This window comes from Xenopus tropicalis, chromosome 10 (genome assembly GCF_000004195.4).
Source record: "Xenopus tropicalis strain Nigerian chromosome 10, UCB_Xtro_10.0, whole genome shotgun sequence".
Classification (NCBI taxonomy): Eukaryota; Metazoa; Chordata; class Amphibia; order Anura; family Pipidae; genus Xenopus; species Xenopus tropicalis.
This window is the reverse complement of record NC_030686.2, coordinates 26775303-26789024: the sequence shown is the minus strand read 5'-3', so window position 1 is coordinate 26789024 and position 13722 is coordinate 26775303. Positions and strand designations below refer to the sequence as shown.

At 38.2% G+C, this 13722-nt stretch overlaps 1 protein-coding gene across 13 annotated transcripts in view; it reads left to right on the top strand.

The window, feature by feature from the left end:
- The window catches only part of baiap2 (BAI1-associated protein 2), a 116094-nt gene that overhangs the window by 25506 nt on the left and 76866 nt on the right, over positions 1-13722 (top strand). For all 13 annotated transcript variants that reach the window (XM_012971539.3, XM_018097671.2, XM_012971538.3 and 10 more), the window contains 1 exon segment: positions 8679-8754. In XM_012971539.3, the coding sequence (XP_012826993.1) occupies positions 8679-8754 (76 nt within the window).

Below are 13722 nucleotides of genomic sequence, written 5' to 3'. Positions count from 1 at the left end.
AAAAAGAGTTTGGAATTATTTTAGGGTGATGGATCCCCTTTAATAATTGAATTGGGTGCTTCAACATTAAAACTTTGTTTTTATGATAGAATGTTATAATTTATCTCAATTATGAGCATGCCAGTGACATTAAAGTCACACCATGTGTGTCATATGAGCCACATTTCCGCCACACCTCATATTGTTGAACAGATAAATAAATGTTTAAAGCTTTTATGTACAGCCTTATTGTACAGTGGGTAAAATAATGACATGAAAATAAAGCAGACAGTTTTAAAGTCTGCCACACCCAAAGCAAATGTCTCATTTGCCAAATGTTTCCCATTTCATCACAAAATATAGTGTGTGCTTCTTCCATTTAATTCTTTAATGTCCCTTGTTTGACAATGTGGCACCTAGTCGTGGTTAAACCTATGGCAGATTGCACCACATCATGTTTTACCCTTATCAATCTAAATACTTAATCCTTAAATTAAAAATGTTACAACCCTAAAGACCCTGGGATGATATTGCAGGTTTCCACAGTGTAGCACAGGGGTTGGGAACCTATGGCTCGGGAGCCAGATGTGGCTCTTTTGATGGCTGCATCTGGCTCTCTGCCAAATCTTTAATAAAAAAAATAACAGGGGGCGTGGCCTGCGCTCGGCGGACAGAAGACGTGTTCTAAGCCTGAGAACACGTCTTCTATCCGCCGAGCGCAGGCTACGCCCTCCTCCGCATCGCGCATCCTTAGCACCCACCCTACCTTGCCCCGCAGCCCAACATATTGTATGGCTCTCACGGAATTACATTATAAAATATGTGGTGTTTATGGCTCTCTCAGCCAAAAAGGTTCCCGACCCCTGGTGTAGCACATAGGGGTATAACTGCAATTCATTCACATTTGAAAGTCACGGGGAGGCCCATTTATCAACTTTCATGGTTTTAGAGGTTTTTGAAACCCGACTAAACTCATTTCCATAAATGTCAGTCATTTATGAAAATATCCAAATTGAAAAAGCACAAATGAAATGAAAAAAGATGTAGAAAAAACCCCTAAAACTGTGACTTTTTCATATTGTCTCACAAATGACAGCACCTCTAAACCACAAAGCAAGAAAGATGCGATTTTGTCACATAATTAATTCCTAAAGAAAAACAAGTTTTTCCTGTGACAAAATTGTATTTTGTGAAAATAAAAAAAATTGAATGTCCTGCTGTGTCCTAAGTTGTTGTTGTTATATTCCTTTCTCCGGTTCTATCCAGTGTTAAAGCCTCCCCTTAATCCTTGTTATGATAAAGACCTTTTGAATGACAAACATGTAGATGGATATAGAAACAGAACTTAGTAAATGTCTTTTTATTTTAAAAAAGGCACACTCCCAAAAATAGAGAAGCAGTTGCAGGATAGCCGATAAACTCCTGTTTAAAGGCATAAGGCTCCTGCTAATTCTGGCCTTTGCCTTTAAGAACTAAGGAAATGTGAGAATAGATTATGGGTGAGCAAGGTGTGGCTGAACTGTCTCCCTGTAAGGATATAATGTGAGACAACTCTAATATGGATATGTAGAAAACTCAGCTACAACGTACTTAAGCTGAACTGCAAGAATTTCAACTGTCTAGAGCCACTGTGAAAAACATCCAGTTTCTGCTGTAATGTAGGAAAACAAGGTGTCATTGTGATCTTTAGCCTCCTTCGTTTTCTTCAGTAACAGATGGGAATCCGTTTGAAGATCTCCTGTCTATCAAGTACTAGGATTGTCAGTCTTTCATTTATCAATATCCTATTAAGCTTATTTTCATGTGTTGGATGGGTAAAAGAGGAGACAGCTATCATTGGTTTAGCTGCTGTTAGTTTATATGTTATGAGGGTCTCCATGTAGCTACACCTATAGGATAACTTTATAGTCCCACCAGAAGCAGACTATAAATTTCTGTTTCAATGGTAACCAATTCCTGCTCCAGTAGCCAAGTGGAGGGGAAAATGGTAAATGCTGGTCTTTTTTTAGATATGATGTTCCATATCTGGTGGTCCTGTCTAGGGGACAGGAGGGGAGGATGCATACTTGCCCCCCCCCCCCCCCCCCCCCCCCCCCCCCACTGCCCATCCCTTTTGAATGTTGCATGGCCTGCCACAAGCAGTGGTAAATTCAAAGAGAAGCCCATAGATCTCTGCCCTCCAAAGCAGAGCACAGACTTTATTCAAACAATACCTTTGTCCAACCAAAAAAGAGCAAAAGAAAATGGCTGAAAGTGTCCTTTTTAAATGAGTCCAAGGCATTGTAAATGAGCCTTTATGTCAACTGCTTAACTGTATCTTTATAGCAGCACTACAGGTAATAGCTAAAGCATGGAAATCTCATTAAATTTATATTGATCTTGAAAGGTGGAAATGGATTTTTTCACTTTGAAACTATTGAAAAAAAAAATTACCATACAAATCTATTGAAACAGAAAAACAGATCACTTTTAGGTCATATTTATGCAGAAAAATTACAAATTGAAAAGGATTTACAAAACGTTAAACATATACATATGCACACATCACCAAATAACGTAACGTAATGGATGACTGCATCCCTGATTCTTTGTCATTTCATTTCTTCTGTGTAATGTCCTAAATGCTGTTTCCACATCTTTTCATGTGAAAGTACAGAGGGGGTGCACTCATTATTGAAAATATGTGTAGCATATATGTTTGAATAAGTGTATATCAAACAAATGGTTTAGATCATTAGCCTCTGTCTAGATTCCAATGACAAGGATTCTGAAGCAGCGATTACCTGGCTGGGACCACAATATATTATCCAGCAGAACTGTGAATAATACAGAATTATAATTACAATGGTATAGTTATAGTTGGTATGGGTATGGTGTCGTTTTTATGTTGTTTTTCCTTACAGGTTATGTGAAAAACTAGAAAATGTCCCTTCTTTGTTTACTTCCCAATTTAACTAATCTGCCCCAGTGGTCACCCACCAGGGTTGCTAGGCAACACCCTTTTATGGCTTTTTGCAGCAAACGGTAAAACAAGAGTAAGATCAAAAAGCAAGGAAAGATGAGGATCGGCAGCAGAGGTGCACTCGGACTTTTACTTTAGCCCCTCTGTTCAAAGATGTGAGGGTAGCAAAGCATGATGGGTGACTACTTCCTGTCCTTTACCAACAATGACAGAGTCCACGCTGGCTGAGAGAGAATACCTACCACCCCAGCCAGCTCTTAAATATTTGTATTTAGTGCATTTGTTCTTCACTTAAAACTTCTTTGGAAGCTCTAATAACAATGAATCCTCTTCTAAATTTACTGAAACACTGTTTAGCAACTATATAGAAAATAGTATTTCTAGTATTTTTATTGCTTGTTTTAGTAGTTGAAAGCCATTCCTGGGTTCCTCATTAGAAGTATAAGGTTGTCTTTACTAATAACGAGCAGAGCAGAGATGCAGAGCGGATTTGTTCTTACTGTCTCTTCTCTAAGGTCCAATCTTTAACTGGAATTTAATTATTTTCATTTAAACCATTTCACCAGTTTTCATTATCTTGCTGTCATATAATCTTCAGTTTGTTCTTAATTTACCATTCTGGTTTGTGAGACTTGAGTTTGTATAACTGTAACTGGCCATGCATTGTGTGGGATGTCTCAACACCATTTTGCCTTTCTTCTCTGCCTCGCTGGTAGACTATTGGATCTTTCTAATGATTGGACTGCCAGCCTGAGGCTTAATGTAAGGAACTTAAAGCCAATTTTACCCAAATCCTTCTCCTGTAACCAAGTATTTTCTGGAACGTATGCGAACAGTATAACTGTTTAAATGGAGGCCTAACCAAGGTTTAATCCTTTGCTTGTTCCTCGACTCTGGGCATTTCTACCAGCGTTCTGCTTGGCACCTACTACACTTCTGATAAAAGTAGTATCTGCGTATGGCAGGTAATCATGGAGTTTAGAATACTCAGTAGCTTTCTCTTTTGACTGAGAAGTGCGTCCACTTCATTGTTTTTTGAAGGATAATTTGTTGGCTGCTATTTTGTGCATTTTACTTTTTGCTTAACTGGTTCTCTCAAGGATTTGAGCGCTTGTTGACACCTTACAATTAACATCTAAGATTCACTTGTTTTGTAAGATGCCTTTTGAACTTGTTATAAATGTTTTTATTTGTAAAGGAAGGGTCATGGTTTGTTCTGCTAGGTAGATGTGCCTCACTGCAAATGCAGCAGTTTCCACTTAACCTTTCAGAGGGCAATTCACTGGAAAGACCAGTTATGCAACTACACATATCATCTGACCTTAGGTTATCTGGCAGGTTAGAAAAACTTTTACCAGCATTCCATTGTTTTACTTCAGGTCTAGGGAAGGGTCTCGGTAGTAAACTTCATGTTAAAAGTAAAAGTGGTAGCAAACAAGTCAGGCACATGTGAGTATTTTCCTACATTTGTAGACTGGAAACTGAACGACATGGTTGCCTTTATTACAGTAAAAGTACAAGATCACTTAGCTTCCCTTAGTGCTTGCACAGAGGGCACTTCCGCCGTGGGAAAATCCACCACTCTAAATTGCCCTTCCCATTTTGCCACTTGTTAATACAGTGCAGCTAAACGTGGGCAGCACTGTATTTATTAAGGTAACCCCTGATCTCTGTATTTTTAAAAATGAAACTATTTAATCCTTCTCTAGCAAAGATTTTGTGAAGTTTCATTATTTCATAGGAGCCTGAAGAACATTTTGGCGTTGTGGGGATATCAGAATTTCTTTTAGCCATCAAAAACTAGGTTAAATACTAGAATTTCAATTCCATTACTTATCCTTTTTCATTTTCCCTCTGATGAAAGTGTTATAAATAGGCAAATTGTGCTTCAGTGGAAATTTTCAATATAGTAATGCTTTGACACTTAATAAAAGGGGAATTTATTTCCTAAATCCTATGCAAATTACCCTTAGGGAACATTTTTTAAAAAAAAATTTATAACTGTTAATAAGTCTCTCAAGAAAAAAAAAAAAATGGCTGCCCATGGAAATGAACTGTGGTTTACTACATGCAAAATATGTGTTTTTCTACTCTTATATGGCTTTTGCATGTACTGTATTATATAATAAATTCTATGTCATTTCAGTTGTAATAGGAGGTTTTATTGGCCAACTCCTGAATCATTTTTGAACTCCCATAAAATCTATTTTTATTTTATATACTAGTCCCGTATGACTTAATTGATCTGTCATAAGTGTAGTATTTGATCCAAGATCTTTTATTGCAAAACTTGATTTAAATGCAATTATGTACACCAATCAGGGAATGGTGATGATATTATAGATGTCTTACGTGAACGGTATTTATAGTATCACAGAAACTAACTGCTAAAGCTGAATGACTCATGAAGGCTAGAAAAGGGTGTGTTGCCTTTTGTTTCTGCATTTTTAAAGAAATGTCCTTTCACTGGTCTCCATACATTGCCTGAGGTGATAAGAAATGACATTTTTTTTGTTTGTTGTTTTATTCCCTTGCCAACTAGATAAAATCTCGCGAGGCTTTTTCGGCGATTTCCCGAAATCGCCCCGCCGCGTCTGCCATCCCGCCGGCGACTTACATGTTCGCCGGTGGGATGGCAGAGGGAAGGCAACTCGGGGAGATTAGTCGCCCGCGAGCAGGGAGTTTTGCCGCGGGCGACTAATCTCCCCGTGTACCAGAGCCCTTACACAGCATGATTTTTACCTATACACTTAGTTTATCCCAGTTCTTTAGCTCTTTTGTATTTTGTCACAATGCACCTTTAGTACATAATGTTACATAGTTAAGCTGGGTTAAAAAAAGTCCATCAAGTTCAACCCTTTCAAGCAAACCTCAGCACACATACACCCATACTAACCTATCTATATAGTCACATACATAAACTATATATACTAAAATCAATACTAATTGTAGATTTCAGTATCCTAATAGCCATGGATACTATGCTTGTTCAAGAAATATCCAAGCCCCTCTTATAGGCATTAACAGAATCTGCCATTACCATATGCTTCAAGTGAAAGTTCTGTTCTTCTAATCTGAAGGGGTGGGGCCTCTGGTGCTCTGGTCATTTTTATGGGGAAAAAAAGAACCCTCCCTATCTGTCTATAATCCCCTCTAATGTACTCACTCACAAGTGCATTTTTTCTAGAGAAAACAACCCCAACCTTGACAGTCTAACCTCATAGTTCATATCTTCCATCCCCTTTACCAGTTGCAGTCTCTGCACTCTCTCCAGCTCATTAATATCCTTCTTAAGGACTGGAGCCCAAAACTGCACTGCATACTCAAGGTGAGGCCTTACCAGGGACCTATAAAGGGGCAAAATTATGTTTTCATCCCTTGAGTCAATGCCTTTTTTTTGCACTTTATTTGCTTTAGTAGCCACAGAATGACACTGCCTGGAATTAAACAACTTGTTATAGACAAAAATCCCCAAATCCTTCTCGATTAAGCATCCCCCCAACACACTACCATTTAGTGTGTAACTTGCATTTATATTACAGGTATGGGACCTGTTATCCATTTCTATTTTAGCTTGCCTGATAGCTTTTTTCTGCTTTATTTGCTTCCTTGTACCTGATGAAAGTTTCTGCTGTCCCAGCTAATTTGAATGCTTTAAAAGCACGTTTTTTTTTACCAACCTCGACACTAACACTTTTATCCAACCATAAAGGTTTGACTTTGTGATGCCTCTCCTTGCTTATAAGGGGAATATACTGACCTCTATACTTCTTAAGCAACATTTTAAAGATATTCCATTTTCCTTCTGTGTTTAACATCATGAAAAGCCTTTCCCAGTTAATATATTGCGGAGATACCGATAACGGTCAAAGTTTGCACATCAAAAATTCAGTGTTTTAGTTACTCCCTTTATAGTGTTGCCTCAAAGGAGACCATGCTATGATCACTATTCCCTAAATGCTCACCCACACAAATGTTGATATCACCAGGTCCAATATAGTCATTCCTAGTAGGTTCTTGAACCGCCTGAAATAAAAAGTTGTCATTTAGCATATTTACAAACCTACTAGCTTTTTCTGACTTGGCCACCCCATTACTCCAGCCAACAACTTAACTTGACCTAGTTGTGAGGCCTCCTTAATTTGCAATAGTAGCTGGGCCTCATCCCCCTCATGTATACAGGGTGGCTTATAGAATACACCAGTGATAATTTTCTTTGTAACCTTTAGCCCTACTGAAATCTCTACCCAAACTTAATCTGTGCCATGGCAGGAACTCACAGATCCTACGAGCAGGCAATAGTAAATAAAAACAAAGAAGCCTTATTGTATTCCATGTTTTTACCCTGTGACCTTGAGCAGGTCAGTTTATCTACGTGGTATGCTTGCCCTGTGATTAGAATGTGATTAAACTGTATACAAAAGCAGATTCATGAAAAAAAGAGTCATTCTTTTGTCAGCAGTTGTTGTTAGCCAAGCTCTGGGACCCATACACATTGGAAATAAGTGAAAATTTGAAAGTTTTATTCCAATTTTCTAAATTTCAGAATCTTTAATGGGGGAAGATGCAGGTTATATTTGCATTTTGCAGCTAATTTAATCCACTTTGATCCTACTCAGACTGGAATCACTTCTACTAATGCTCTGTGACACTTGCACTGTTACTTTATGCTGCAACTTAATGGAGGCAGTTAATGTTTGATCAGTTTCATCCAGGGCTGGTCTAAAAATCTTGCTTGGGAGAAAACCACATCAGTTCATTGATGCAGTCCTGGCCCCTATGGCTGTATTCCTATTGCTGTGAACTGTTTTGCATAAGGGACAATGGGGGGAAATGCACTTGTTTGGCAACATCATTAAACAAATGAATCTTTCAGTGTTTGGCCAGCTTTAAGGTGGCCATACACGCACCGATATTATCGTACGAAACCTCGTTTAGTACGATAATCGGTGCGTGTATGGCATGTCGGCGAGTCGACGGTATCGCAGGAAGCTGCCGATATCGGACGACTCGCCGATCGGACAAGTTTGAAAATTTTGATCGGGCGCCATAGAAGGCGCCTGACCAAAATTCTCCCTTCAGAGCTGAATCGGCAGAAGGAGGTAGAAATCCTATTGTTTCTACCTCCTTACCTGCCGATTCAGCCCTGAATGGTGTGTGGCGGATCTTACGATGTTTCGTGCGACCGATGGTCGTACGAAACATCGTCGGATCGCCACGTGTATGGCCACCTTTAGGGACTTAAATGTCCAATGACTAACTTACACAAAGGGATAGCAATTATGTTTGACATATTTATGATATGTGAGACAAACGTCCCCTAAACATACAGACACACAGGTTAAGATCATGTGAGCTATAGATTAGCTTCAGCTGAAATAGGGGCCCCTGCACCCCCCCCCCCCATGTGGGTGTTCCTCCGCCACACAATGACAAGCATCTGGGGCAACAACAAAAGGAGCGTGGACTAGGGACAGGCAGGAGTGGTACCTACCTGGTGCCCCCCACCATTGTACCCTAGGCAGATGACTCTTCTGCCTACCCTTAGTTTCGGCCCTGAGCTGGAATGCCCGTGGTTCCCTATCTTTGCTTTAGTGATGTAAGTTACTTAGTTCTGCCCCCTGATCTGAGCCTCCTTGGTTCTTGCATCCTGTTGTTTACTTAAAGATTTATGTAATGACTACAGTAATGGTGACATAGACTTACCACTTTTTTTTTTTTTTTGTGTTTGTTTTAGACAATTATGGAACAGTTTAACCCCTGCCTTAGGAACTTCATTGCCATGGGAAAGAACTACGAGAAGGCTTTGGCAAGTAAGTACTATGTTTGAATGAAGCCATAGTTGCATGCATACAATACACTGCTATCAACCCTCATCCACCATATTTTTAAAGTAGTACCATACAACTTATGTGCTGTAATTTTCTTATACAGACCACAAGACTTTAAAAGCACCCAAATATTTAGATGCTCTACTTGTAAAGGACAACTCTTTTCAGTGTGTTGTACAGCAGTTGCCATGACTTTTTTGACAAGGGATACACCAAATCCAGTATTTAGCTTAGCAAACTTCCAGCACTTTTTTAGAATTTATTTCTGCCCTCATCATATTAGAACCTCATCTAAACCCTTAAATCTATGGAGAACTGAAGGCAAAAATGTGTTAAGATCATCCAATCTTTTTACATTGTGCTCATACTAAAATATACAAACTAGAGTTGGGATTTGGATTGTTCACTGAATTGTTTGGCCAAAAACAATGGATGTTATACATTTTATAGAGGAAACGTGTTACAGGTTTGCTTATGAACATCCACTTTTACACTGTCCATTTTTTTTTTTTGCATGAGAAGTGACAACCTTGAAAAAAGAATCATTATATGAGGGTTAAAATGGGGGTGAATGCAACATAGTGGTCCTTAGGACATCTTCTATGTAACGGTGATATGTATTGAAACTTTGCAGCCAAGGATAACAATACAGTTTAATGTTTGCAGCACTACACAGTTGCTTTCAGATCACACACCTGCCTTATTTTTGTAAAAAATTCAGCATCAGCACTTTAGTTGAAAACAGTGTAGAATGGGAATCGCATTAAGGATACTTCATCAGGGAAAATGTTGCCCTTGATAAAGTCTTCTTGATGATGAAATACATTGGGCTGATGGGCTGAATTGCTTTTATTTTGATGATTTTTATGGTGAGAGCGCAATTTTATGTGTTTAATACATTTTTGATACATATTGCACTAAGGGAGCACACCCTTCTTTGCTTTCCATGCTTTCCATTCATCGGGTATGACCAACCTTCTGAATTGAAGTGAATTGAGACCTAATTTCCTGATGGGATGAATGCATTTTTACTAAATCTTTGTGGATTATTTTATCATTTTTAAGCCTGTGGGACTATAGCTTTTTAACTGCAATGTATTCTACTCACTAGCGCCCTCATAATATTATTATCATTCAAGTTACATTGTACTGCTCATACAATTAACTGCCATTTTAATTGGATCATCATGAATGTTTTGGCACATTTAGTTTGGGTTTCCCCCAACCCATTTAGTCTTCAGAGTTGTATTTGCCAAATAGACACCTATGGGTCAGTGCCTAGGGTGGCAAGTTTAGGAGGGATGGCATCAGAAGAAGAAGATGTTTTTCTCTGCTGCAGACTTGCTGCATGTACAATGTAGTTTCTGTTATGCGCAAGTTCCCATCCTGTAGCCAAGATGAATGCAGTTATCATTTATGTGTTCCTAGAGCTACAGAATGATTTAATTCATTCTTGCTCAATTCTTGGTTGGGTATTAAATAATAAATATGTAGAACTTTGGCAAAATAACCCTAGAGAATCAAAGTAATCTAGTACCAGACAGTTATTTCTAACCCGAATGCTAGTTTGATTTAAAGAATAAACTATATGTTGACACATACAAAAATAAATTGGAGTAGTGCTGTTCTGACATATTTTGTAGGCAGCCAGAATGATGTAAATTGGACAGCTAGAATCAGTAAATCAAATTCAGTTTTGTGTAGATTTTCTCATTTTTGGATATAGAGCCTCTATTGAACACAGCATACTCTTCTCTTTATTAGTGGATAGCATAACAAATATTATTTAGGAGATTATAGTATGCCAACCTGTAGAGAGCAAGGTTTATGCCGCTATATTGTATGTTTTCCTTGCAGAACACTTTAAATGATCATTTATTTGATTAAATTCAGAAGGCCGAGTATAAATCATTGCCCAGAGGAACAGTTTTGAGCAATCCAGGTCATTTATTAGAAGAAGGTGCTCATGAATTGTTAACCAATGCACTCGTTTATCCATTAAATACTAAACCATAGCCATGTCATTCTGAATTATGTCATTTACATTACCTAATATTTATAGAATCCTCTATTCCTCTTAATGCTTTATGTGCAATGGATTATAAACAGCATGTGTGTATAAATAAGGGAAAGAACACTTCTAAAATCCTTTTTATCTCCTATACAAAAGAATATAAACCCCTGGCTATACTTTATTTGTTTATATGTAATGTGATGACAAGTGATTAATACATTTGTAACATAAAATTGGATGGCATGCATTTAAAGTAATTAACCACAAGGCCCATGGCACATAAAGCACACCCTGTATTGCAGCCAGTGGTGAAATGCAAATGCTCAGCCAATGAATGGAACTGTAAACTCATGCACCAGTGTTTTGGCCAAAAATGTTCTGTGTTGTTATTCCAGCCAGTGACAGGCTTTCCTCTGCTAGCAGAAATTATGCAGTTGGAGGAAACACTAAGGCGTAGATTTATTAACATTGGAATTAGACTTTACCATAATCTTTAGGGGGTTTTTTGTGGCCTAAAATTGTAAATTTAAGTTTCCAAAAACTCAAATTTTCGACATTTATCAGGCATAAAAATTCAGCATCTAAAAGCCGATAAGTTCATGCAGAAGTCTATAGTAGTTGTACTGTTTTTCAATTCAGATTCTTGAGATTAATTCAAAATTTAGTAGACAACCCACAAGTAATGTAAGCGGAGAAAAGTGTTGGGATAGTGATACAGATCCTAGGGCTTGGTTGCTGCTTAGAGCACCATATAAAGGTTTTAGTAATTTAGGCCTGGATATTAAAGGCATATATTCCATTGATATTACAGGTATGGGACTCATTATCCCGAATGCTCAGGACCTGGGGTTTTCTGGATAAGGGGTCTTTCCGTAATTTGCATCTCCTGCTAATAAAATTATTTAAAGAGTAATTAAACCCAATAGGATTGTTTTGGCTCCAATAAGGATTAATTATATCTTAGTTGTTTTATTATTACAGAGAAAAGGGGAATCATTTTTAAAAATGTGAATTATTTGATTAAAATGGAGTCTATGGGATATGGCCTTTCCGTAATTCGGAACTTTCTGGATAAGAAGTCCGATACCTGTACAAGCTCCCCCTTCTCTATATCACTTGCAGGCAAGAGGAGTTGCTTAGGCTGCTGCAGTTATTCCCTGGATGCTGTACCAGTTTCCCTAGGAAATAAAGCAAGGTAGCATTTAATATATGGGTCATATAATTTCACATTTTAAAGTCTATCCTGGTATACATCCAAGACCTTGTATTTTAAATTAGTAAGCTAATGTAGCAACGGTGGATAACCTTGTGCAATTTTAAAACGTTAACAGTATCAGGGTAGTTCTGATTAATACTGCTTTTCCCAAAGGTTGTTCTAGTTATTAGGGTTGGCATTCCGGGATTTGCAGATGGATTTAAATATCATTGAGTCTGTTACAACAAACAGGGGAAAGTTGGATCTTTAAACAACACCCTATTTTGTAATTCTAACATTCTCTTTAGAGAACTGTTGTATTATTGTGGACTGGCTGAAGTAGTATTTTCCACTGAGTTTGTGGTCTATCTAGAGTTTGTCATATTGGCTTTACAGTTGATTTGTTGAGTCCTCCGCAGTCCTTTGTAAAAAAAAAAAAAATGTAAGTAACCCAGATAAGCTTAGCAGTTAGAAAAACCTGGTGGAAACTGCATGTTGGCACTGACCACTACATAAGCCTGTTTCCAAAAATGTTGGGATTCTGGGTAAAATAATATAAATAAAATCGGAATGGGATGACTTCCTATTGATTAAAGGAACAGTAACACCAAAAATTTAAAGAGTTTTAAAGTAAATGAAATATAATGTACTGTTGCCCTGCACTGGTAAAAGTTGTGTGTTTGCTACAGTAACACTACTATAGTTTATATATAATAAGCTGCTGTGTAGCCACGGGGGCAGCCATTTAAGCTGGAAAAAAGGAGAAAAGGCACAGGTTACATAGCAGATAATGGATAAGCTTTGTAGGATGCAATAGTGTTTTACCTGTTATCTGCTAAGTGCCTGTGCCTTTTCTCCTTTGAATGGCTGCCCCCATGGCTACACAGCTGCATTCTTTATATAAACCATAGTAGTGTTTCTGAGGCAAACACACCAGTTGTACCAGTGCAGGGCAACAGTACATTATGTTGGAATTTCTTTTATACACTTGTATTTTTTGGTGTTACTGTTCCTTTAATACCCTATAGTTAATTGCATTAAATGTTGAAATTAAGAAATTGTATTCTTTTCTGAAAAATATGTCTATTTTTAATGGCAGCAACACATTTAAAAACAAAGTTGAGACAGGCAGAAAAAGACTGGAAAGATTGAATAATACTAAGAAAAACACCTGCTGTGGCATCTTACCAATTTGGTTACAGTTTAGTAACATTTTTAAAGGAGAATGCAAGTCAAAATTTAAAAAGCATACTGCCCAATAGGCCTCCTATTGTTTAGTAAAAACCCTACACTTTTGGCTCACCTAATCAAATATTTACTCACTCACACTTACTTCACATTTTCTAGAACAGGCAGCCATCTCTAAAAAGGTATTCTCCCTTCCTCTCCTTGCTTCATACTGCACATGTGTTTCATTCCCTCCCCCCCTCCCCTCTGCCAGATCCGCTTCTGATTTGCTGGTGGGCATGTGTAGCTCAGAACAGGAGACAGGATCAAGTTACACACATGCTCAGAGAATAGGAAGGCTGCCGCTGGCACCTACAGGAAGGGGAGAGAGATTTCAGTGATGTCACTGTAGGCTTCACACTGCTGTAGGCTGCCAGCACCATATCTCAGAGAAGCAAGCAGGGATCTGGGAATTTAGATATGCAGTAAGTACTTAAAAAGAATGCCTTTAGACTAGGGGGCTGATTTACTTACCCACGAACGGGTCGAATGGAGTCCGATTGCGTTTTTTTCG